At 35.9% G+C, this 27,996-nt stretch overlaps 1 protein-coding gene across 2 annotated transcripts; it reads right to left on the reverse strand.

Moving 5' to 3' along the window:
* Window positions 1-1,329: 1,329 nt before the first annotated feature.
* On the reverse strand, window positions 1,330-27,840 carry LOC128992101 (uncharacterized). 2 transcript variants are annotated; one of them, XM_054415512.1, is made up of 15 exons: window positions 27,711-27,840; window positions 14,994-15,147; window positions 14,342-14,538; window positions 13,086-13,227; window positions 10,083-10,179; window positions 9,596-9,772; window positions 8,766-8,930; window positions 8,074-8,301; window positions 7,577-7,766; window positions 6,953-7,136; window positions 6,508-6,659; window positions 6,015-6,094; window positions 3,615-3,824; window positions 3,165-3,353; window positions 1,330-2,182 (listed from the first exon to the last, which is right to left on the reverse strand). In XM_054415512.1, the coding sequence occupies exons 2-15, from the start codon at window positions 15,116-15,118 to the stop codon at window positions 1,991-1,993; spliced, it is 2,328 nt and encodes a 775-aa protein (XP_054271487.1). In that variant the 5' UTR covers window positions 15,119-15,147; window positions 27,711-27,840; the 3' UTR covers window positions 1,330-1,990. The 2 variants fall into 2 exon arrangements, with proteins under 2 accessions (XP_054271487.1, XP_054271486.1); XM_054415511.1 differs by lacking the exon at window positions 27,711-27,840 and adding an exon at window positions 18,417-18,767.
* Window positions 27,841-27,996: the final 156 nt, after the last annotated feature.

A 27,996-nucleotide genomic window follows, 5' to 3' on the forward strand; every position in this document is an offset into this window, starting at 1 on the left:
AGTCTGTAGACGTCTTCGGTTTTACACAGAAACATGTAATTATAATTGAAGAAGTACATGTTTTATCCTCTCACGTTGTTGCGTGGACAATACTATGGTGATTCAATTCTGTGTACTTCAATTGTCTAACTGGCCCTAACTGACGCATCCTTGTTTTTTTTTTACTAAATAATGTAGTCTTTACTTCCGTGGATCTTTGCGTTTTATTGTGTAACTGTCCTCAAGTAAGTCTGTGTTCTGAGTAAGTACTTCACGGCACTACTGTATATTCAGATTTTCTAATGAACTATCATAGATAAAAGGAGTATAGACATGTATGTATGACAGAGTATGTCTACTCCTTTTATCTGTGGTACTATTTCCAAGTTCATCTGGACGACCCTGCAAATCGTTTCTAGTAAAAAAAATTTTATTTGGTTTATGTTTATGAACTTGTATGAGTGTTGTTAACTAAAGCTAAATTCACATCAAATTAATTTATTTAATTTATTTTAATAGTATTTCTAATTAATTTCAGTTTTAAGAACATATAGTAAATAAATCCTTGTTGAAACGGCTGTACTATCCATGCAATTATTGTCAAACTATATGTTCAAAGATTCCTGGACGGCAATGTTATAATACTAGTTGGAGCAGAGGTACTGGATCTAGGGTTAATACAGTTTTGTGACGTGTAAGGTATATCACTGCAGAAGTAGTTAGCTCAAGAATTATGACGCGGATGACAAAGATTGGTAGCTTTTGCTATAATTATAAAAAAAACCAAGTACATAAAATCATTCACAGTTTTTTTTCACAGTCTATTGAATAGCCTGCAGTTAAGTTCACTCTAATGAAGAATATAGACGTGGCCAGAGTTCCAAACGATTTAAGTAACAACTGTTTACATGAACTATCCTATATGTAAGTTTTTTTTTTATAGTGTGCAATGTACTTATTGAATTTTCATTAGTAATATATCATGGCTATATCGTTTATGTAAAAGTATCAAAAGATAGTAAAACGAAAACGAAACAATGAACCAAGACCAGTGACCGAAACAAGTGTCGAGCTGGCGGCGCCGCGCCTACCTCGGGATTCCCCGAGGGCAATAATTCATCTTTGAAGTAACACCGGTAACACTGACTCACTGGCCGACACGGATACCCGCCTACCACCCCCTTTGTGTCGTCACCCTATGACCACCGGTCGGTCGGCCACCCATCCTGGAATGACGATGAAATAACTTGTCGACGTACTGGTTTTCAGTATTTATCTATTTAATTAAAAAAAGACGGTCTCGTGGCCAGACGACCAAGTATCTTGTCGGTCTACTGGTAGGCTCCCCTAAAAACGTTGATTTTCATATCAAAGTAGGCTTCCTTACCTTCTTCTGAAATCTAAATTTTAATCAAAACTGAACTAATACTGCATAGATAGTAATTTTTCATCATAAGGGAAAAACAGCCATAGAAAAGTATAAAATGCATATGTTTGACAATTTGGTACAGACACTAAATAATAATGATTCCAAAACTAAGGATATTTAAAATTAAATTATAAAAAACCATAAAAATCTAATTCATTGAATATGGTTGGGTAAAATAAAGTTATTGTAGCTTAGATAATCATGATTCAGAAAAAATAAAGGTCAGTTGACAATTTTTAAGGACCTTTGGAAGTTTAGATGATTTGTTACACAGATAGTGCAAAAATTAACAATACATAAAAATAACTTTGTTGATGAAGTATCCATTCAACATTTTAACTTTAGTGCAAAAATGTCTTGGCTACAATTATTTTTGTAAAAAACCTTTATTTACATTTTATTATAAAATTTCAAAAAAAAATTATCAAACTAGACACATTAACAACTTTAAAAGGGCATTTGTTGTACATCATACAAATCATGCTGTTTATATCATAAAAATATATCTATCCTAAAACCGTTTGAAACTGCCTCAGGCACAAATGTATAAAAACTAAACTCAATGACAACATTTGGTTAAAACTATGGTGATGTATCGGAGGGTGGGGAATCGTGGGGTGGTTTTTCCTCAGAACCGATGAGGAATTCGAACAGTGTTGAACTGTCCATGGGGTTGGGGTTGTCTAAGGTAGCCTGCAGATACCTCAGTATAGACCCTGTTAGCTCTCCTACACTCCACTGTCTGTCTAGGAGAACTCTGCAAACTGTATCCAGCTGCAACCAAAATAAGAATTGAAGGATTTTTTCCAAGAATAGTCCTTTCTTGATACTTCTGTTGGCTCTTGGTAGTTTTCCGTTGAGGTGTGCTGGTGGCTGGACTTTGAGAAAGGCCAAGCTTAACTTGAAAGCTTGAGTGATTGAGCACCAAGTCAGAAAATATATCTTAGATCAGCTTTTATTCCCATGATACTATTGCCATTCCAGAGAGCGTCAATGATCAAGAATTCATGACGATTCCGGGAGACAATGTTCACACAAAACCTGCTGGAGATGGTCACGATTTCATCAAGATTAATGGTTATGTCACAAAGTAATGGTTGAATATTAGTGCCAGGATAACGGATTATAGGCCTGTTTCCAGTCCTGCAATTCATCTTTAATGCAAAATCTTAGATAAGGCATGCTTCAGCATCTTTAGTGTTTTTTAGACAAACTTAGTTACCACATTCACTGATATTTTTAGGTTGGCCAAAGGGATCAGTTCAGGCTGAAAATAATCGTTATGCCAAGCTTGGATCATCTCATATATGTAAGAGTACTAGCTGTTTAATTTTTGAGTCAAGGCGAGCTGAGTTATATTTTTGCAATCATAGAAAGTGTGTGGGAATATGCATAAAATTGTCTATTTCACCTTTTGCCGCAATGTTGAGAGATTATGATCATGTTACTGCGATTGCGGAAGATGTTTTGATTTTGCCATAATTGCAGAAGACGATTTTGCCATGACCACGGGAGATGTGAGATTTTACTGTGACTGCAGAAGACATTCTCGATTTTTGTGTGACCGCATAACATAAGATGTTCACAATTTTATTGTATCCACAAGACATGATATACAATATTGTATAAACTAATTGTAGTATTATTAAAAATCAATTCTTTCCAAAGTAAACCGATTTTTACCCAACCCGACTTTACCAAAGTAAAAAGTCCTGGCCAGCAGACCATTTTTTCTCAGTAATTACTAGAGAATTACCTTAAGCAGCTTGTAGTGACAGCAGGTGAAGTACAGCAGATGAGGCACCCCCGCCACACTGGCTGTCAGCCACTGTATCAGCACCTTCAGTTGTGGCTCCCCCAGACAACTACTGCCACAGCCCCAGTTACCAGTTGCAACTGGCAGCAAGTTGCGTTCACAGTCTCGTCTCTGGCCCACCAGCGATACCTTACAACCAATAACAATTAAAAACCACATCATAGAACAGCAACATCATTCAATGACTTTTTTAATGGTTGCTGATGACTGATGAGTTTCTAGCAACGGATTTAACTTTAACTTGTTTCTTGCAAGTTACATTAATATAAAAGGAAACTAAATATGACTGTTTTGGGGAACAGTCAACTTTCAAATTCAAATCAAATTGAACTACCAATTTACTTGTTGTAGATTCCCCAATTGAAATATCAAGGTCACTAGGCCACTCACCAACTGAGCAGCCAGCTTGTGCTTGTGTCTAGCCAGCTCCAGACTGAGGCTCCTGGCCGCCATGGCCAGCTTCATCTTCTGTTTGGTCTCAGAGTCGTCTGGCTCTCCTTGTTCACCTCCCGTCTCCAGTGGGACTCCCACAAAAGACTCACTGAGCGTTCTCTTGAGCAGACTGCCTGCAAACTGCACCACAGCCACGTCCCTCAGTCTCTGCAACATAACAATAAAAAAATCATAATATATTAGTGATGGGCGGATCCAAGAAAATGTCGGTACCGAATCCGGATCTTGATCCAGATACACACTGTCATAAGGGTGGGTTAAAAAAACGTAACTAACATAATATGCCAATTTAAATCACACTGTTTAAAATTAAATTGGTAATGTTTAAAGATTAATACATCTTATATACAGAGTAATCTCCAGTTGAGCCCATAATCCCTCATTTTTTGGGGACACTAAAACTTTTAAAAATCATAAAATGAAACTTTGTCCTAATGTTGCACGACCACCAAAAGGGTATCTGTGTATATTTTACTATAGTTTGATCTTGAGTATGCTATATCGTGGTTTTTGCATGCAGCATCCAATTTATTTATACCTGAATCACCTCTTGTTGGAAAAGGGTTTCTGTGTATATGTTACTATAGTTCGATCTTGAGTATGCTATATCGTGGTTTTTGCATGCAGCATCCAATTTATTTATACCTGAATCCCCTCTTGTTAATCTCTTTCTTAAATTCGTTCCAGGTCCACAGGACTGATAGACGGGTATGTGAAGTTCTACAGGTAAACACAGGGTGTCTGTGTACAAGAAGACTGTACTGTGTTCAAACTTAGAAAAATATTAGATGGGGGAGTCTTGACTTTTTTATTCACCCTGTATGGGCACAGATAATCTTCTTGTACACAGACACAGGGTATTTTACCTGTAGAGTTTCACATACACGGCTATCAGTACTGTGGACCTGCAACGAATAACAAAGAGAGATAAGCAAGGGGTGATCCAGGCATACAAGACCAATGTTTTCCCAATTTTATTACTAACACAAAGCTGTCTGTATCTATGAACAAGACCGATTAACCAGATAACACGGTGGTAAAAATTATTACCGGTGTAAACATTACTACCGGTTATTATTACCGGTTCGGTAAACATTTTTACCGGTGGAAGTGCATTTGCTCAGCTATCATTACTGTGGACCCGGAACAAAATTTGGTGGTAAAAATTATTACCAGTGGAAGATGCATATGCCCGCCTATCATTACTGTGGACCTGGAACTAAATTCGGCGGTAAACATTATTACCGGTTGAAGTGGTTGAAGTAACCAGATAACACGGTGGTAAAAATTATTACCGGTGTAAACATTACTACCGGTTATTATTACCGGTTCGGTAAACATTTTTACCGGTGGAAGTGCATTTGCTCAGCTATCATTACTGTGGACCCGGAACAAAATTTGGTGGTAAAAATTATTACCAGTGGAAGATGCATATGCCCGCCTATCATTACTGTGGACCTGGAACTAAATTCGGCGGTAAACATTATTACCGGTTGAAGTGGTTGAAGTAACCAGATAACACGGTGGTAAAAATTATTACCGGTGTAAACATTACTACCGGTTATTATTACCGGTTCGGTAAACATTTTTACCGGTGGAAGTGCATTTGCTCAGCTATCATTAAACATTATTACCGGTTGAAGTGCATATGCCCGGCTATCAATACTGTGGACCTGGAACTTGGACCTAGACAGCTTTATGTTAGCAAAAAAATCGGGAAAAAATCGGATCCATCAAAACCGGATCCAGCCCAAGATCCGGAATTTTTTGTATCCGATCCGGCGGATCCGATTGTCCGATATCCGGATCTGACCATCACTATAATATATATTCAAATATTATACTAGAATTATGTAAAAACCCAGAACAAAGAGCTATTTTTGTTCAACGAATATTAAAAAGTCTTTTAATATTGACTTTATAAAATGTGTGCCTGTTGTGTAAGAATGATAATGTCATTTTAAACCTTATGTACATTTTATAAGTGTGTTAATGTTAATTAGTACAAAACATTGTGCCTGTATAAAATAACATGTAAATGCTTACATTAAGTTAGGCTACCTAAACTCAACGGTACGTGAATATAGCCTACATGTAGCTTTACATCATTTGTTTGAATAGTGCAACTTTTCACTCATGAAAATTTTCTTATCATAATTTACTTAATTATGTGCAGCTAATCACAATTTGGGCTAGGCCTACTAAAGATATGTAAAATTCTAAACTACCATACAATTCAAATCACCACACTGGTTTGCTTCTATATTTCAAATGTTGCTGTAAATTATGTTTGAAGTACATTGTTTTTGTATGATGTTGCATGTAATATTTATTTACCTGCCTATCACATTCTCCATCAGCATAGTCTCCAGCCTCATCCAGCCACCTTCCCAACTGCTCATACACATCTTCCAAGTCTGCATAAAAAAAGTCAGTCAATATGTCAGAAGAATGGGAACTAGCTCGTTGAAATTTACCAACTACTATCAAATTCAAATAAATCAAATCAGTTTTATTTCCACAATGTATAAAAAGTTTACAATTTTTCAAAAAAATAAAATACAAATATATTATAGTCTTGAAGCATTATACAGTACATTGTTTACGTAAAATAATTCTAGTAAAATTAAATTTATAAAGTTATAATAATATAAACTTAAATACTAGTTGAAATATGTTTGCTCTGGCTAGAATAATAACTAATGTAATAGGTAATGGAAATGAGTCTACATAGGCCTCAGTGGTCTAAAGGTTAATAAAGAATAGTAACTTTTAAATTTGCATGACACCAATAGTCATTGCTACATAGTACATATACAATTTTACAGACCTGAGCTATACTCTGTACTGAAGCTGTATCGTGATGAGTTTCCTCTCTTGTAAGGTCGGGAAGGTTCCCTCATTTCTCTCCGCCTCATCCTCCCTCTCTCATCTACTGACTCTTCCTCCAACATGAACCCTCTGGAGCCTCCTCTTCTCATCCTAAAACATGCCATGTGGTCAAATATCTATATATGTCTGATTTAAAAAATAAACAACTCAGTTCGATCCTCGGCTTATCAAACCTAAGAAATATGGCAAGACTATCCACAACAAAATACATTGCAGTTCATTATGGAGTTCACAATCTAACTTTTCGTTAACTAGTAAATATGAAAAAACAAGTTTACAAAGAAAGTTTGTCGGTTTGTTGCGGTTTATTGATAATCATATAATAAAGACTGAATAAAACACCAGGAAGAGATTTCAGTCTCTGGAGGTATGCTTGTACATACCTGATATCATTGTCTCCTGTACTAGAGCCTGTCACACTGATACCTACAGCATAGCTAGACTCTGAGCTCTCACTGGACTGTGCTCTGTCCAGTGCTTCTCTCAGTCGCTGTGCAAACGTACACCTTCGCTCTGGTGTGTCCAACTGCGCACTGTAGTTGTGTTCACCCTCCTCTTCTTCCTCCACTGTACACAAAATAATATTGAACATTACCAACAACTAGAGACAATCAGGATTATAATTTTTAACTGGTAGTATCGGCAAACAAATATGGAAAAATAGTTTCCCACAAAATACTGGTTCCTTAGGAAAATCGTCTGGATAGCTGTGTGAGTTTGGTTATTTGGTCTCGCTCCTCTTCAAATTTTAAGGTTGCTTGTTTTGATCCTGGATTAAGATACCATTTTATGATGATTTTTAGCCAAAGGTTAACGTTACAAGTCTACGGTTTTCTCACCAATACGATAAAAAAATAACAAACACTCGTTCACTCTCTTGCAAGAATCAAACCATCTAGGTGTAATCTCATTTTGGGTAAAAATTTCAGATTCTGACGACTTAAAATGGACAAATGTTTTAATGGACTGGACACTCAGGTAAGGTTTAAAAGTATAATGTGACTTACAAGTCTCACTGATGCTGGTCCTAGCAGAGAAGTACTGATCACCATCGTCAGAGGAGTGGCAGGAAGAGTAGCGGCTGGCAGGGTTACGGGAGATTGGAAGACATTCACCTGACGAGCCCAGGAGGATGAATCTCCGTCGGATGCTGACGGGAGGAATGGTTGCTAGAGGACCCAGCTCTGGCTTCACCTTCTGCAACGTTTTATACATTTGTTAACCAAGTAATTTTTAATTTTTTATTCAACAATGTACATTACTGGAGTGTGCTTTGAGTGGCCCAGAGGGAACTATTCAAGATGAGGCTCCTTACAAAAGGATATTAGTTGTAAAAATAGATTGTTTTCATTTTTTGATGAAATTTTACAGCATTTTCAGCTAACCCAAACAATTTGGTCATCTGCAAAGGGTCAGGTGCCTATTAGTTTGGATTAGCAAGACTCTGGTACTATTTAAGAACAAACAATCCAAGCACATGAGCTATAGTTGTAACTTTACTCACCTGAGGTGGTTGTACAGGCTTGCTGTACGCTTCATCATTCTCCGGGGGTGTAGAACTGAACGACTCTCCGATGGGCGACAGCCGTCTCGTGGTGGGTGGAGGGGGAGGGGCGGCGCGCTGTCTGAACCCCAGCAGAGACTTGTTCAACTCCCGCAAGAAATTGTCCTCTTCATACTGGCTCAGTGGAAGCTTAGAGTAGTTCTCAGCATCCATTAGCAGTGAGGTTAACTGTGGTAATACAAATATATGACATTGAATTGTAAAGATTACAAGGATAGAAGTATGAAATGCAGGAGTTTCTGTTTCTGACAATATTTGAATTTTGAACAATGTAAGATGGTGTCCTACAAATTACTGCATTGGAAAATTTGTACTATTTATGTCTCAGGACTAAGTAGGTTTTTTATCTACTTAGACTCTATTGCACTAGCTAGACATGTAGAAATTCTACAAAGAGCATCAGTGATCTGAAATTGGGGTCTGACTGAGGTTTAACAAATGGTTGTTATCTTTTACATTTTTTTGCGAAGTGGCAACATAAATTTGACAACAGAATCATACCATAAAGTGTTTACTTGTACAACCTACAGTAAATCAATTATCTAACTGATACTTTTCAAACTTCCACTTCCATCACCATACCCTTCTAATAATTTGATTGATATAAGTAGGCGAGTGTTGTCAGCTCGTACCGTGACAGGTGCATTGATCAATTCTAGTGTAGCCTTGTAGCGGGGGTCAGTGACCCTAGACACCTGCACCACCCCCTCTAGAGTGACCACTTCGTTGTCCTCCAACGCTTCACAGAACAGCAAGGCACTGAGGATCTCTGGACACTGGAACAGCTGCAGGCACTCCTACAAACATAATACACACAGGTGGTGTGAGTTACCATCATGTGATGGGAACATTTTATATTGTTTGATTTGAATACAAAAATGTTGAGTTAGATTCTGGATTCTATGTGTGATTTTGGTTTCAGGCCAATTAGGATACACAAAAATTCACAAACATTTTTTATCTAAAATTTATCTGATTAATAAAAAAAGGACCTTTTCCGTTAATTCACTACCACTAGTTTTAAGAACAATAGATTATTAGCAATAGAAGTGGTAGTGAATTAAGCTTTGGTTTGGTTAGTTTAGGTTAGGTTAGTATAGGTTAGCAGAGAGTTAGAAAAATCTAACCTTATTCCACCAGTGATAGTGAATTAACGGAAAAGGTCCAAATAACAAATTTGGCATTCCGGGCCTGAAAGTTCAGGAAATTTACTAGTAATTTTGGGTTGTTTTGAGGAACGGAAATCTTCCTATATTATCAAGGTCACCGCAGATGTGTGCGGAATCTACGAAATATAAAACTCACAATGTTCTACGTATACATAATATGACCAGGCTTTTACCTAAATTGAGAAAGTGACGATTAAAAGAAAACTTCCAGTATTTTTAAGGGGGGTTCCAGTTTGAAATGATGATTTTGTCAATGACAGTCTGACATGTGGCAATAAACACTTTCAACTTACCCACGAGCTACCGCTGCTGAGTACATGTCCGCCGATCCGAGAGCTGGTGAAGCAGACGACGAGGTGGTCAGAAGGGGCTCGGTCCAACCGGCCTTCATGTCTTATCATCAGAGGACACAGAGGCAAGCCACACTCCAACCAGTCCTCTATAGTCAACCACTCCTTGCCTGACATCACCTATCAAGTCAAGAGATTCATTGTAGAGTAAATCATAACATTGGTGAATATAGACACTGATAAAAATGTGTGGTGTGTGTCATTTACAGAATGTCCATTAACTAAATTGGAATGGGTTTCCTAAAATTTCAACCAACTATCCTGGTATAGGCTACTCAAAAAGGGACAGTTCCCAATTGTAATGTTTAGATCTACCAAGAGATTATTTAAATTATTTTAGCAAAGCAGTAAGAGTTTTCATATATTTCCATATTTTAACTAGAGACTCAGAGTAAAAAATCAAAACAAAGCTAAGTCACTTGTAGCATACCTGCCTTGAAAAAATAATTTTTGATGAAGGCACTCCATTCCGCTCCAATAGATCGAAGTAGTGAAAGAAACTTCTTAGTTTAGCCTTTTGGAAGTTTCTGAAAATGAAAAAAGACAAATAATTATTGCCTATTAAGCTTTTGACTCTTATAAAATGTTATAAATATAATTAAAAACATAATAAAAATACTGTTAAGTTTGGTTTCTGATGAGGGAGTCTTTTATCTATTGAAGTTACATGTTAATATATTCTTATCTGTTTAACAATTTTTACAGTATCACGTGCGGCATATCTATTGAAGTGGATTTTAATATTGTCTCTAAATCACAGCTCTTTTGCCATCCAAAGGCTTTAATATTGATACTTGCAAAATAAAAAATATCTAGTAAAATTTTAAATAGAATTTTTTACCCAAGTTTCACAGTGAGATGAGGATGCACAAGACTTGACACCAACAAATTTGCAAAATATATTTCAGATTTAATTTGGTTTATAGGCCTAGCTAAAAAAACTGGTACTTTATATAATAAAGGGTGTCCCAATAAGAACGCCGGATGAAATGTTAATGAACCATATATTTTCACGCTAAATTTACAATATGAAACATGAATCCTAAAGCATAGTATTTCCGATTAGTAATAGCATATTATGTCTCGTAAGTGTCCACCTGCTGCCTGCTGACAAGCCCGACATCTCTTGACAAAGTTTTCCATCACTTTTTCACACACTTCCTGTTGAATGACAAGATCAATTTCCTCCTTCAGGTCTTGGATTGTTTGAGGATTATTGGCGAAAACAAGTGACTTTAAATATCCCCAAAGAAAGTAGTCACACGGTGTTAAATCGCACGATCTTGCTTAGATGGCGATGCAGCGATGTGTGCTTCATCGCTGAACAGCAAAGTTTTTGTCATTTTCATATTGATTGCCAACCGTTTACGGCCGTATACAGGATCTCTTGGCTTGATCTCTTGTGCGAGTTGAATTTTGTAAGGGCCCATGTGAAGGTCTTTTACAAAAATTCTTTGTACTGTGCTCCGAGCTAGGCCTAACTGCTGACTACGCCGACGAATCGATGTTCTTGCGTTGTCTTCTAAACTATCATGTACAGCCTCAATATTTTCAAGGGCGACCTGCCCGACTGCGCAATGGTCTTTTAATGTCCAAAACTGAGCATATTTTTTCGAACTTAGAAATTAATCCGGACAGATGACTCATTTGGTGCATTGTCCCGGCCGAAAATAACGCGCATCTTCCGCACCGTTTCAGCGAAACGTTCCCCGTACTTGTAGTGCACTTTAACTATGACCAAGCGTTGATCCGTCGTGTAACGATTCATGACTACAAATGGGACCTAATACTGATAACATAGCTGATAATTTGGGAATTCCTATCGAAATACATATAAGGATAAGACGATCTTGAAATCCGGCGTTCTTACTGGGACACCCTTTTGAAATTCATTTTTATCTACCCCTAAACATGTTATTGTTATCATTACATGATAAATTAGGATAGTCTATTTCACCTTTTACAGTAACTTGAAGCTTTGCAGAATTGCTAGTACCTTTTATTTAATGATTTAGCACTATTTTATGAAATCAAGACAACACCTCATCAGAGAAATAGTGAACCTAAATCTACTTCTACTGTTATTAAATTATGATAGTTAAAATTTGTATTGTGTAAATGGCTTGAAAGGCTAGACAGACCCAAGGCCTGATTGATTTAGGCAAAATGGCAGAATACTGAATGTACAGTAGACTCCCTCTTATCCGGACTCCTCGGGAACGAGGCTAGTCCAGATCACGGGTTTTCTGGTTAAACCGACGTCCCCAAAAACTTGTTAAAACAGAAATCGTGTACTGGTACTGTCATATTCGACTTTAATTTAGGAGAGCATTGTATTTATATAGGCCTACGTGATCACTGGTCTCAAATCTTTCCCACGAGAACAGTCGTTTCAGTACCGCTCACTTCTTGCCAATCTAGTCAGGTTAAACCAATGGGCTGATAAAAATTGTCCGATTAAAAGGTGTCCGGATAAGAGGGAGTCTACATTAAACTTTTCTGTGTTACCGCTTAGATGGGAACAAATGTATCTCCTGTTTTTTTGGTCTAACTTAGGGCCTATAATATAATTTTGAAAGATTTATTGTGCTATAGATTCAAATTTTTTGTATCACTAGTTTATGAAATTAGTTTTTTTTTATAAGTTTACCAACAAAAGATCTAGAACAAAAATATTATTAAATCCTGCCATCCTACAGATCGGATTTTAATTATTTTCTTAAGTTGTTTACACATAGGCCACTACTAGGTTAAATTTTCCTGTCTTTCTAAATAATAATTATTACTTTAAAAATTATTTTTCTTCACTTTTAATAAAATAAATTCATCTATCTATCATAGAAATTAAAAAATCATAAGTAGTCAGGACCAGTGCAACCATGCGACCAGGGTATTTATGCCGATTATGCTTTATGCTCAGACCTGGGTATTTATGGCGATCATACGGAGAAGTAAAATGCTAGTAGTGACCATATGAAATTTTGTTTTACACATTTTATTACCATTTTGCTATCCTTACAAGGTAATAATTGCAAAAAAACATCTCAATCTTCTCTAACTTTAATACAAATTATAAATACCCAGTTTTTGGGTATTTACCCGGGCCTGGGGTAAATACCCAGGTAAATACCCAATTTATATTTACCTACCCACTGGGTATTTACCCGGCCCACATCACTATCGATTTCATAAATACCCAAAATACCCGGGTATTTATGGATTTTGGGTATTTACCCGGGTAAATACCCAGGGTATTTACCCCGAGTTTTAAATACCCAGGTATTTTACATCACTACCTTTATATGATGTATATATTACTATTTCGGGATTAATAAGATAAGGATGCAGGGCTGTATAAATAGCAATACAAAAAACACCCAGTATTAAAATTTGTAATGTCAAGAAAACATGACAACAAGAAAAACTCACTTACAGGTCCAGATGTTTGAAGAAGTTTGTAAAGTTGAAGTCCTGGAGGGTCGGGTGAGTCTTTGGTGTTCTCTTTGGAAAAGTTGAGAAGAACAAATGGGCAAGAAGTGAAGCAATGAAGTTCCTATCAAACTCAATCCGATCTTCTGTAATTTGACATAACCAATATTTCAAAAGTTGAATTAATGAAAACGATTTGTATACCATCATACACACAAAGTTCATTATCTAAGAGGGGTCATTTACATAGGTGTTAAGTTTTTCACTACTAGCCTACCTGTAGGACACCACTAAACATTATACACCAAATATAAGTACACCATTTTAAAGTGGTTTTGATACTAACAAGTAAATTTATGCAAAAGATTGTCAAATATCGTGGATAGGCAAGATAAAAAACATAATAATTACATAAAAAAAAACAAGATTTTATAAACACATTATCTTTTGTGCAGGTCTTGGTGAACTTAAATGTCTGAAGGTTAAAAAAGTATTAAAAACTACATATTTTAACATACATCAGAAGTAAAATATTTGTTAATCACAACTCACAACTTGGTTACAGATAAATTAATCATCTAATTAACTCATAGGACTGCATATTTTTAGGGCCCATGCTTAATTCTCTGGGAACAATAAAGTGATCGTCTCCAACAATCGCAGCAAAATCATGAGAATCTTCCATGGTCGCAGACACATCAAAATTATGAACATCTTTTGTGATCACCAAGACATCATGATCCTCTCTCTCCTACCATCATGATGAAATCTATCTGCTGTGATTGCTGCAAAATTCAATGTCTTTTGCGGACACAGAGACGACAGCAATACCAGAGAAATAACGATAGTCACCCACCATCTCAGGAAACCCCTAACCATCTCCCGCAATCGCTGTGAAATGGTTATACTACTGTAATTTCCTGATTTCCACCTTTGTCCAAAAATAAGGTTGTGAATGACTTTTGTCCTGTCCTATCCCAGGTTTTGGGATTCCTGCAGACCTTTAATACGAATAATGATACTTCAAAAGTGAAAGAGATAGCCTACTTTAAATGATACTTTAAAGAGACAGTGCTTCTGCTGGATAGAATATAATTAGAATTTGAATATTTCCTTGCACCCACTCGCCTTAAGCGCATTGGCCGTTGGCTCTCAAACAGACATAACGCGACAGCAGCGAATGTGTTACTCTCTGACTGTCCTGAGGTTTTCCCCTACACAATCAAACAACGTCCCAAGTTCCTAGCAGTAGCCACTCACGTTGCTGTTGTAAGCTGAAGTGCAGTCCGCCAGGAGGTCTGAGGCTACGAAGGTCCAGTGCACGCCGAGCCATCGCAGGGATTGTCTCTCCCAAGATGTGAGCCTTCTCCGTCTCACTCACCTCTGCCAGGAATGTCTCCAGCATCGTAAACACTGTCAGGTCCGGACTGTCTCTCTCATCTGGGTCCAGGCCAACACTATCACATATTGGTTTGTTAAAATTTACAATAACCCTCATAGACGCAGTATAGTACATTCAGTCATGATTATACAATATTGTAGTGTTCTTAGTTTAAATGATATTTAAAGGCTTGAGACTCAGCATATTTGAATATAGCCAGAGTGAAAAAGTTTAATACAGTGTCTTTCCATAAAATAATTTAAATAACAAAAATAACCATACCTAGTAAAATAATAATAAAAATATTAGTTTTTAACTCAAAAATATATCAAAGCTTGAATATTGATAAGTTTCAAACAAATAAATAGAAACAAACTAAACAGAAATAAAAAATGCGGCATTCCACAAAAATCTTTTATCATTTGAGAAGTAATTGGTCTAAGAAAATCACAGATAAAATCAACAATATTTGGTTTCAAACGCATAATTGATTATTAGGGACAATTATAGCGTAAGATTAACGTTCCTCACTTGCAGAGGTTGTGGATGCTCTGCAGTGCTGACACGTGGTCACAGTCGTCCGTCGTGAGGTGTTTGAGATGGCGCTGTAGCATCGGCCACCACGGCAGGTCGCACGGCAACATTACCAGAGCCATCTTCCCCCTCCCCCACTGCCGTCACTGCACTGTAACAACACACCAACATTACTCCTTGGGCCAAAGAATACTTCTAAGGGCAGCAGAGAAATCTGTCCTATTAACACCCATGTCGAAAACACTAAATGGCTAAGAAGACCAGTCTACAATAAAAATATTTGAATAGGCACTAAAACAGCCTGGGTTGTGTCAATAGTGTTTTGACAAAAACTCGTTATTTGTCTGAGTAGCCAAACAGCTACCGTGCTCACCTTCAAATCTGAAGGTTGGTAGTTCTATCCCAAGCAGGTTTTCTTTTAGACTCAGTCATTGAGCTACCCACCATGTCATTTTGCTGTCGACTCATGAAACCATTGTTATTTTCCAACTTAGTTTGTTAATGGTGCAATATGACGAAAAATATAGTTCATCACAAGGACAAAAAGTGTCTTTTTAACCCTCGCTCATTTCTGTTAAACTTGAGCTCGGGTTGATAAGAGTCACTTTAAGCCCTTTAGTGATGAAAGGAAACTCCTTCCCCAACTAAATCTTATTTATGTTTCTAAACACTTGTACAAATTATTTTAAAATTTGCTTAAAAAATACAAAATCCATTTGAATTTGAATGCACTCTTAAGTTTTGTGAGGTAAAGGTAGGTACCTACTATTATTTTTAAGAACATAAAACATTTAGTAGACATTGGTGCTGTCATAAAAATTGCAGGGGTAGCGGATTTTTATCCCCCTGGGCAAAACTGACGTCACAAACCAGGGGGTAAAGTTCCGGCCGCAAACTTTTGAGTTGCACAACATCCGTTCGATGGATTAAAGGTGGAACTAAACGTATATTTTCATGGTTGTGAATTTAATCATCAAAATATAAAAACGTAGAGCGTACGGGCCAGAATTTTACCCGCGGACTTTTTTTACCCTCTTCATGAGGTCAGCTCAAAATGTACGGCCCGGATTTTCCGCCCTCAAACAAACTTTAGAGCGCTCAGGTTACTACGTCATAGTGACGTCAGCTTTGCCCAGGTGGATAAAATTCCGGCGACCCAAATTGCAGTGCTGGAACTCTTACAATTGTCTAGGAACTATTAAAATATAGGAGTGGGAACGCTCCACGCACACGTTATCACAATTTGGGCCAACTAAATTTCCTCATATACACAAATATATTCTTGATTTATCAACTTCTTTACTTAAAATAACTGTCTTTTACAAACGAAGTGTATCTAAAATGGTTCTAAAATCAACATGGTTCTAAGTGGTTCTAAAATGTTCTACAAAACGGCATTAAAACTACAATTTAAGTCTATTTACAGTGTGAATCTAATCCTCAGAAACTATGCCAGTATAATCTCAAGCTGGGGCTGCTGGCCAAATATTTCAAGGTGTACGAATGAGTACCAAGCAAAAAAACACAATCAAGGTGGATTCAGATGCTATTAAAGTTTGTAATACACTTTTTATAAGAGGCAACTGAAGTACCTACTAAAGCTAACTCTTGCACCACAGTAATATGTTGAATTTTGTTGATTTTATTGAATAACAAAAGAAGTATGAGCCAATTTTAGTACCATCAAGATTTCATTGTAAAACAACTGCTAAACAATATTGAAAAATGTATTTCAATATTATATTTTTACTCTTATAATCCACCCTATTGAAAATTATTAACAAAAAAGTTTATTGCTTGATTAGGACATGGTATAAACCACAATGTCGCAACTAGCCTAGACTAAGTGAACATCTTGTTTTTATATGAGTGTTTTGTTTTTTTAAAGTTTAATAAAAGGAAATTTTGTTACTGTATAAATATGTGGTGACCTAACTCAACAAACAACTCTTTTTCCATCCATTTGTCTAAATAGTACGATATAGGCTGATGATATCAAGTTTTAGTTTAACCCTTGTCTGCTTAGGTTTTAAGCCTTGTCAAGGCAAAGGTTTGTTCAACTATCCATTTTATATGTTCTGAACATACAGCATTAAATTGTTTCTTTTTTTCAAATAGGTAAGGCCAAACTTGTGGTTTATTATGTTTTTATCCAAATTTAATTCACCCAGAGAGAAAATCTCAATTAAGTTTCCCGAATATAACCATAACACTGAATTATAAACAAACTTGTATAATATCATAGATTTACATATGATGAAACAACTTAAGGTGAAACCTCAAATACTTCAAGATGGTTTACATTTTCTCTAATGATATCAAACACTTCAAGTCCAACAGAATCCCATAAACATCCCGTTGACACACTAATGATTCATCCATAAAGAATTACAACAGAGTCATCAGACTAAAACAATGATTAGTTCAGGCAACAATTTATCCTACAATGACTAAACCATAGACAATTGCCGTGGATAAATCATAATAATTACAGCGAGGAATGCATGTTGAACTGAGAATGTTGGCAATAAGTACAGAAGACACGGAAGCGTTCCTTGATGAAGTGATGACAAACAGAGCACGACTCATCTCTGGAAACGGGAAACACAAATCTAAATTTAACATATTAAAAATGTGAGTTTACAGAGGAGTTATTTCCGGACTCATAATCACTGGCAGTTTTGTCAGGATGGTACAAAATATGTCACTGATCTCAGCTAGATATAAGCAGAAAACATGTATTTAACACCTAATCAAGCAGACTGTACTTGCTTTCAAAATGTGTTCAACAATGGAGTACAACAGAAGCAAGCCTTTCACTTAACTGTGCCAACTTGCTGCAGATGAATTGTTCATTAATTTCAATTGAGCCTAATGGATGTTTCATTAGGATAGAACACCAAACCACCAAACTGTTGATTTGAAAAGCCTATTTTTAATACATTTTGAATCAATTTTTTAGGAAATAATAAGCTGGAAAAGCTGGAAAAATCATTGTTACACAGCAAAAACGTTTTAATTAATTTGTTGAAAACCGTTTACACTTTTATCTCTGTGAAATAAAACAGAAAATTTTCAAATCAATTAGGTACTTTGATTTAGTCTCTGTAGGCTTTGGTGTAACACTATAAAAAATGTTGGTCACTATGAAATGTTCAACTTTAAACTCTTGTATAATACTAACCACTTTCTGCCTAACCAACTTGGAAGAAATCAATCAAACACACTAACTATAAATTGTTAACAATATTTTTTAAAAATCGGCAAATTGATAGCATTTAAAACTATTTTAGCATATGTTTTATAATTTAACTTCTCAAAGGTTTCACACATATTAACACCATAAAAATCATCAACGAACCTTTAACCTTTTTCAACTGAAAAGTACAAATCTTCACCACTATAATAAATAACACTTACATCTAACACCGATGATCGGATATCGCAATCAACATGCCATACACAGCAACACACTCAACATAGCACGACCTTGGAATAAAAAACCGGGATTGATAGCAGCACAGATCGGAACACATGACAACAATAGGATCTCGGACATGGAGTCGCCGTGAGCGGCCGACGTTATGAAAATAGTCTGTCTGGCACAAGCACAGGCCATCAGGCCACACTGACCCACACGGTACCAGCATTATATCCACCTACGGCACCCAACTGCTACGCTATCCAGACTCTATCACTGTTTTTACTTGGCACCCAGCCATTCACCATTATTGGCTTTCTAAAAATGGTTCTACATATGTCTATTTATACATTGGACTGACCGATACCGACACTGTGGAATTGTGGAAATAAACAACTCTAGGGAAAATTCATACTGGAAGTGGGTGACATCTCCCTTATCATTATTGAGTATAAATCATTAAATGGTAATTAACTAAGCTTTACAATTAGGGTTGGTCTAGATTGATTTGTATGAAACTGATCATGTAGGCCTACACCAATTTAATATGTAAAGGAAATAGTATGTTAGGTACGTTACTAAAGTCTGGAAAATAGGTGTTTACAGGATGAGTATGGTTATTCCCGGGATTACCATAGGAGTACGGTAAACACATATTGGACGAGTGATTTACAACATGTTTCGCTATACTACTCTGAAATAACCTAACAATATAAATAAACGGTATCATAAATCTGACACATACTTTCTCTCATTAGCTTGTCAACAACCTTTATCATGGGAAAGCGGTGGGAGTAACTATGATATTTTATAGGGAAAATCACAAAAGTTGCAATTACTCTTGAACCGTAATTGTTACAGCAATCCGGTAGCACTATTTTGTTTAGAATTATAAGGACCATAACACATTAATTTTAATCAAAACCGGCTTTTTTATTGAAATCAGATTTTTTTTTTATGGGAAAATAACATAAGTTACAATAACTTTTGAACCCTAATTTTTACGGAAATGGGGTTTCTACCATTTTGTTCAGAATTTAAAAGACTATGACATAATGGATTTTAATCAAATCGTTCGGTCCGTTTTTGAGAAAATCCGATTTTTCTGTTACTTTATGGGAAAAACACCATTAAATATCAAAATTTTAAAAAATAATATAACTCCTGGAGATATTATGGATTAGAATCTACATACCAAATTACATCAAAATCGGGCTACAGGTATGGTATGTAGCTCTGTACACATCCACACTTACAGAGAACAGACACAGACACACACACAGACATTACTTCGAAAACCACTTTTTTTGGTCCAGGGGGACCCAAAACGGATATATCCACTCAAAACTCAAACTCGAAAAATTTTGATAAAAACAATACTTTCTTCAAGCAGTTGTTTTCCGAAATAATATCATTCATGGAAAGTCTATCAAAACAGTATAGTGTAGCAAAAAGGTATTTTATTATTCTTTGTAACTATACCTGTAGGCACAGAAAAGGAATATAATATTTAGACAAAATCTGAACCGTTTTCAACTGGTTTTTTCACTATGGTGGGGTTAGATAAATATTTTCAAGGATTTTTATCCTTAAACTTAAAAAATTAAAACTCTTGCTGTGTTTCAGTGTAAGACTATTAGTCATAAAATATGATTATAGTTGTAAATTAAATTACCTAAATCAAATCTATATATTTAAAAGACCAACATGAATTTTGTGATAATTGTTTTTAATCTGCTACACATCCGACCAGCAAGTTTAAGGTGTCCTTGAATAGGTCGTTGCATGTAGATTTGTCATCAAACAAAAAATGTTTGAAAATCCATCAGAGCTCTGCCCCAGTGGCCTTCAAAGTTCCCATGTTATTGTTAGGGAGAAAATGTTTGTTTACATTTGAACAGACGAATACTTTTAATTTACACTAATATTTTAAACAGCTGGTTATACTAATTGAAAATAATGGAAAGAAAAGGTATCTATATATTTAATACGCTAGGCATATTTTTGTCATAATTGTTTTGGAGTGGTGGTGCTACCGATCACCATGTCCAAAGTGTCGTTAGAAAGGTCTTAGCATGTAGTTTTGCCATCAAACATTAAAATTTTGGAATTCCATCAGGGCTCTGCCCCAGTGGCCTTCAAAGTTCCCATGCTATTCTTAGGGAGAAGTTCTATAAGGATTTTGATGTTTCACTGTTTTTTTTTGTTTTGTTTTTTTTTGTTTTAACATGTGCATAAGCCAAATACATACAGGGTGAGTTTTAAATAAGTTCCCCCCCCCTACTTTTTTCTACATTTCTTAAGATATCAACTCCGGACCACGTCAGATCATTGTAGAAAAGTAAGTACTTCATTTTGACTGGGTATAAATTTTTGGCTGCCATCTTGGATCCGCCATATTGGATACAAAGTTTTTTTTTTCAAATGTAAAGGTAGGGTTGTGACCCATCGTTTTAAACTAGATTTTTATGCTGAATACGATGCTGCAATTCAATTTTCATTCTAAAGTTATGAGAACTTTATATAAAATTATTTTTAGTCCATTTTAACATTGTGCATTTAGAAACTAAGAACATAATCACAAAATAGTGCTAGATAAAGATTTATGTATATTATGTGGTGTATACTAATCGTTATTATGGACAACCTAATGTGGCTATGAGTAAGGCTATTCGTAGAAAACACTATTTAACCTACAAGAAATGTTGATTATATCGATCTGTTATGTACATCTTGAGTATTTCCATTATCTTTTAGTTGAATCTTTTAAAGTCATAAGAAATTATGACCGTTATTCAATAACGCCTGTAATACTTAGCAATTGCTTGAATTCGAGCAACAGGTACACTAGTAAGGATTTATTAGATTTGTTGAAAAGATACTCTGTTTTTGTGAAACATTTTTACAGAAACATGGCTCTTATCATTACAAAGCTAGGTATATGCCAACAAACACCTTGTGACCCACCATTTCAAGAGTGACCCAAATTACAAGTAATGTAGGTCACGTGACTGACATTGCACAGTGACTCAAACGCATAATTGGAGAACTTCTATGAGAAATGAGAATAGGTCAAGTAAAGAAAGTAAACAGAAATAATTTTCTGGTCCATAATTTTTCTAACCCAATTTTTCCATAATTTCCCATGGATTTTCATAATTTACTGGAAATAATTTTGGGTTACCGGTACCAAAAAAATAATTCTTGACATTGAAAACTCATAAGAGAAGTAATTTGGGTCACACATCAGATCCTCAGATTTTGTGACCCAAATTACAGTGACCAACATTAGCCTTTTCACTCTCGTCATTTACTAAAATGGAACATAGAGGCCATGGTTCCCTTTGCTGGCCATAAGTTTGGTTAAGTATGCGTTTGACTTATATTTTCTTAGTTTTAAATAAGTTATTTGCCTTATTGTAACAGTTATTATCAGTAGGCCTACCGACCATTACACAAAAACTTAACGCTTAGGCCTACAAAACAGATTTTAAATAAAGACTTTCCGAATAAACTGGAAAGCCTGGCATAACATCACGCCTAACCTACTTCACCCACAGTCAACAACGAACTGAGAGAGGCCGAAATATCGATCCGCCCGTAGTCGATAGGATTAAAGACCTGACCAGAACTGGTTCCGACCCTCAAATCCAGCATTACATTCACAGCCAGGGACGCGACTTTTAACAATTGTTATTGCCAGTATAATTTCAAAAAGCCTGTTTGGTAATTTTTGTCAATATTTTAACATTAAAAATTAATTCAAACCAAATATTTAAAATTTATTGCCTTAATATTTCTGAAAATATAAGCTTATGTATCCAACTTCTAACCTAGGTGACAGGGTTTTCACTAAATTGTTTACCCATTTTGGAACTTTTCAAACACACTTTTCTTTACTACATAGGTAGTATTAAAATCGAGAAACATAAACATTTTTATTCAAAGGAAGGTATAATAAATTATTTTAAAACTATTTGGAGCAGGAATAGATAGCGGAAGAGGTATAAATAGCTGGGGACAGCAATTGTACTGTTTTCAAGTTTTTACCCACAGGGATCTCTCCTGACAAACAGACAAACGCTTGAGCTTTTCAGGGACTTAAGTTATGTCCCTACAAGCCACTAGTTCCTTTTAAAAATGAATACTTATAAGATTAACATGGGCAACTCTACAGCCACTGGGGCGGAGCCCAAAAGGATTTTTGAAATAATAATGTGTCGATATGTTAATCTGGAATGTGAGCTATCATCATACCAAATTTCAATCAAATCCGACCAGTAGTTATTGCGTGATTGAACTTCAAACAAACAAACAAACTTTCACATTTATAATATTAGTTAGATTATTTTCAGGGTGTCCACAAAAAATTTGTCATTAATTTCCAGTTCATTAATTTGCAGAAAATACTAAAATATGTAATAACAGATAACAATGGAGTACAATAGGTACAACAATAAACTAAAACAAACCGAAAACTCATAAAATAATACAACTGTAATAAATTAAATTGTCGAACATTTGTGAAAAATCCTGAAAAATGCTACAACAGTCCGGGTTACAGCTGACTAGAGCATTGAATGGTCCCCTCAAATCCATCCATAATTGGAAATTTCCATGACTTTCCATGACTTCTTGCCTATTTCCCTGACTTTCCATGACCAAAATTTTTTTCCATGACTTTCCATGACTATCCCTGACTTTCCAGAATGTGGACACCCTGATTTTCTACTTTTTAGTCTTTAATGTGGTTAAATCTATTTTATATGGCCTGTTAATACATAACCAAAACCTTAATTATCTGTAATCAGATGTTTTATCTTTACTTTGAAATGCTTGTTTTATATTTATAATATCTCTGGAGTAGAACCTGTACCGGTACCTCTTAACCTCTGCTCTTCGAACTGTCAAATTTAAGTAGGTAGGTACCGTATTTACAGCTGCCTTAAGTTAATTGATATAGGCTAGGTACAGTAGACCCCCTCTTAACCGACCTCGTATTAACCGATAATCGGATTATCCGCCTTTGATCGTAAAATAATACAGTTTGTTTTAACCGACCTTGCTTTGAGAGCAGCTCGGTTTAACCGCCGCTTTCTAGGAATCTCGGCATTTCCGCTCCCACGCTGGGCAATGAGAACTGAACCATACGCTTATCTCCACAGGATATGACTAACAATAAGTTATTTTGTGATGATCACAAAAAATATAGCATTACCTATTGTCAGTTTGTCATCATCGTTCGTAGCTCGAGCACATCTGATCTGATTTGTTATCTGTGCGGCAAATTTATAACATCATAAAGTGCGTTACGATTTTGAGAACTGATTATCTTATCGCTGGAGTAAACAAACAACGCAACTTGTAGGGAGGACAGGGAAGGGGTGTTAACAACTCCAAGGTCAAGATAGTTTTTGTGCCTCGAGCCTCCAGTGAGAGGCTATAAATAAACGTCCTGTCTTGTAACAAAATGGTTGCTTGTATCTTTAATGACGACAAAAGGTTCTTTACTGTATTACGATGTATTTGGAAAGCATTAATTAATACATCACAGTAGTAAAGTTATTAAAATAGGAATTTTATTGACTCTTGCTTAGTATTATAATATATTCACTGAAAGTAGGCCTATTTGACTTAACCGTGTTTTGTGTTTATTTGTGACATTTCTATCAATATGAAAAAGGAGATAAGAGTAGTTTATTTTATAAATAATGCAAGTATGACTTCAAAATAATGATTAATTCCAAATGAATAGCACTTTATTATGTTATGATTTTTGGGATTGCCCGTTTCATCCGACCTTTTGAATCATCCGACCTAGGTCCGGTCCCATTAGGGTCGGTTAAGAGGGGGTCTACTGTATTTGCATTCTTTCAAAATGTAAATATGGAAAATTTGGAAATATGAAAATTAAATGATATAACATTGCATTGTCCTCCATTTGTGAGCTATGTTTCAAGTTTCAAGTCTCTAGCTCATTGGGAAGTTACTATAAAATTGATTGCAAAATTTGTACCGGACAAGAAAGTGAGCTAATAAAAACATTTTAAAATAATCAAGTTTGCTTAACAGAAATTACTAAAACTAACTTGGCTGGTTTTTCTTGCTGATAATACTTGGCAAGTCGGACTACCGAGTATACATTGGATTACAAGTGTCGGATTATTGTGGGACAACTGTAGGCTACCCTATATTTTTTTGTCCTAGGACACTAGGCACTAGCCTGGGATTGTTTTTCACATTACTTCAGGCTAGACCTAGGGTTTACGGCATTATCACTTGGATAAAATCCATAGGTGACTTGGCGGGGATCGAACCCGGGACCTCAGGGACTGAAGTCCCGCGCTCTAACCACTACGCCAGCTCGCTCCCCCTATATGGAACAGCTAGCCTAGAGACATAGAATAACAATTGATCTCGGCTTAAACTGAACCTGAAGAGTTATATCATAGACTAAGCAACACAAGTAGACTTCCCGTCCCATTGTAAATTTTGAAGCAAGTTTTACATGTCAAGTTCACGTACGTTGACACTGATCGCCTATTGTAGACAAAATTTTGTTTCCATTATTTAAAGCTATTTTCATGATTTGTGCTTTAAGGTACTGTTTGGTTATATATTGTTTATGATTGGATTGTTTAATTTGGTTAAATGATGTTTTAAATACTGAAATAGCAAGAAACAAATTGTAAAGAAAACACGACCTCTACAGTGCAAAGTACAGAACTAACAATAAAATTGGCTTCAGCTGTTTCATAAGTATGACAAATCTACTAAGGGAGTATGTTTGGTTATATACAAACATACTGCCATAAAAAGTTTTAACTAAGGTCCTGTAAGTTACCTATAGTAATTGATGCTCCAAAAAACGAAAACTAGGGTAGACTTCTGTATCTGTTGGCCCAAACAACCGAATGAATATATTGATTATTTTATTGTTTCATTCAATATATCATTTAGTCAGTTAGGTTAGGTGACTCTAAAACTCTAAAATGTTCTGGAAATCAATTCGGAGAGATGGTCCATCTGTATTGAACCAAAAGAACAATAATTCTTGTAAACTAGCTCCAGATGATATGAATAGTTTTTTTGCCACCATGGGAACTGGTAATAATATTAACCCTGATGTTCTAAACTATTACAAATCTAACATTGCTAAACACGTTTCTGGGACTTTTAGTTTCTCTGAAGTAAGTGAAGGCCAAAATGGCCATGAATAGCATAACTTCAGCATCTGCTGGAATAGACGGAATCAACATTCATATGATTAAGTCACTAAGCCCTTACTGCCTCCCTGTAATAACACGCCTAATAAACATGTCATTAAGAACGGGTAGTTTCCCAGAATGTTGGAAACATTGCCTGGTAATCCCCCTTCCTAAGACGAACAATGCATCCATGGTTTCACACTTTAGACCAGTATCATTGTTGCCTTCGTTGTCAAAACTCCTAGAGAAGGTTGTTGTGGACCAGATAACGCATTTCATTGATGCAGAGCAGATTTTAGATGTTAACCAATCTGGTTTTAGAAGGGGACACAGTACATGCACAGCTTTGCTTAACATGATTGATGAAATTTACAAAGCCAAAAATAATAAGCTGTTCAGCGTATTGTCGTCGTTAGATTATACACAGGCGTTTGATTCTGTAAACCATAGCTTGTTGATTTCAAAGTTAAAATATTTTAGATTTGATTGTAAGGCTCTAGAGTGGATGACCACATATTTGAGTGGGAGATCACAGATTACAAAGGTGGGCAATCAGCTCTCATCGTCAGTGGCAAAGACAGTCGGTGTTCCCCAGGGAAGTTGTCTTGGTCCTATCTTGTTCAATCTGTATATAGTAGGTATTGAATCAGTGTTGGATTTCGGGATTATGTATTCTTATGCTGATGACTGTCAAATCTTCTTATCATGCCAGCCTACTTTGGTTGGGGAGGCATTACAGCATATGAGTAGTGACCTTTCAAAGGTTTGTGAATGGTCTAAGGATCATGGATTAAAGCTAAACCCTGAAAAATGTTCCGCTATACACTTTGCCAATACAGCAATCTATGAGCAGCTGGAAAAAAATAGCATCAAAATTACAGTTAATAACTCAGAGCTTTCAACTTCCAAAAGCATTAAGATTCTTGGTGTGACAATTGACTCACAGCTGACATTCTCTAGCCATGTAAAACAGATAAGCAAACGTGTTGTTGGAAAATTAAAAGTGCTTAATAGGTTTAGAACATTGCTCCCAGCAAACATCAAGTTGAGGTTGGTCAAATCCCTGATTTTCCCTACTTTAAATTACTGCCTACCTGTTTTTGGATACAGCTTAACACAGGAACAGATCACAATACTTCACAGGCTACAGAATTGCTCCCTAAGGTTCGTATACAAACTTAAAAAATATGATCATATAACAAGTCACCGTAGGATCTCAAATACAATGTCCATCCGAGAGAGCTGTGATAAGCAGGTTGCATGTATCGTCCACAAAACACTGGTCACTCAGGCACCACAGTACTTGAAGGAAAAACTGAAAGCGAGGTCGGCCGTGAGAGAGCGCAGAACTAGACAGGACTTGTTGCTTGACATACCAAGGGTTGTTTTTGATGCTGGGAGAAGGGGGTTTTCTTACTTCGGGCCGGCTCAGTACAATGCACTTCCTTGCAAGCTAAAAGCACTGTCTTACAACAGTTTTAAGAATCGCCGAAATAGTTTGTAACTAATCTTATTTTGTTTCGTAGTTATAAGAGGTTTTATTTAGTTTAAGTCCTGACTTGAGTCAATTTGTAAAACAGTTTTGTAACTGAAATTCGCTCATGAATAAAGACCTTATTTATTTATTTATTTAGGTTAACCTTACCTAACTAACCAAACGATATATTGAATAATCGATATGTCGATCGATATTTTCATTCGGTTGTTTGTGCCAACAGATACGGAAGTCTACCCGAAAACTATGTTATGACATATTAACTTAACCCCTATTATGGTAGGATGAGACACTTACCTATATATTAGGTGATAGATCTCTATCATAATCTATGATATAAGTGACTTTGCCAGAAAGGAAATTTTGCCAAAAAGGACTCAAAGATGAAATGCAAAATAAGGATGACAAATTCATGTAAATAAGACTAAGCTAGTCAAAACATGTTTTAGAAATAGCTGGACAATTGTAAGGTAGATTGGTCTTGCATTTAGCTTTTTAAAATGCCATTATAAGGCAAATTAAAGGCTTAGTGCCAAGACTAATGATTTTAGGCCTAAAACAAAAGGGCTTAACCTAGGCTTTAAGCTTACATCATGTCATTTGGTAGATTATTCTCTTTACATCTTCAAGGATCACTGTTATAACATTTACCATAATTATTTACCAAATTCAACACTTATAACACATAACACTTTGCTTTTAGTCTATAAATACTTGTAAATTCGCCGGCATTGTTATTTATATAGATCTAGCTTTTATTTATTTGATATGTTTTTTTACTTTTCACAGGATTTCAGGGTTGATAAGAAGAGAAGATAAAAACCAGCTGACAAACAGTAGTGGCCAACACTACCACAATGTAACTCCTGACATTGA

The sequence above is a fragment of the Macrosteles quadrilineatus genome, unplaced genomic scaffold (genome assembly GCF_028750875.1).
Source record: "Macrosteles quadrilineatus isolate MER2022 unplaced genomic scaffold, UCM_ALF_1.0 Scaffold_4__1_contigs__length_99947679, whole genome shotgun sequence".
Lineage (NCBI taxonomy): Eukaryota > Metazoa > Arthropoda > Insecta > Hemiptera > Cicadellidae > Macrosteles > Macrosteles quadrilineatus.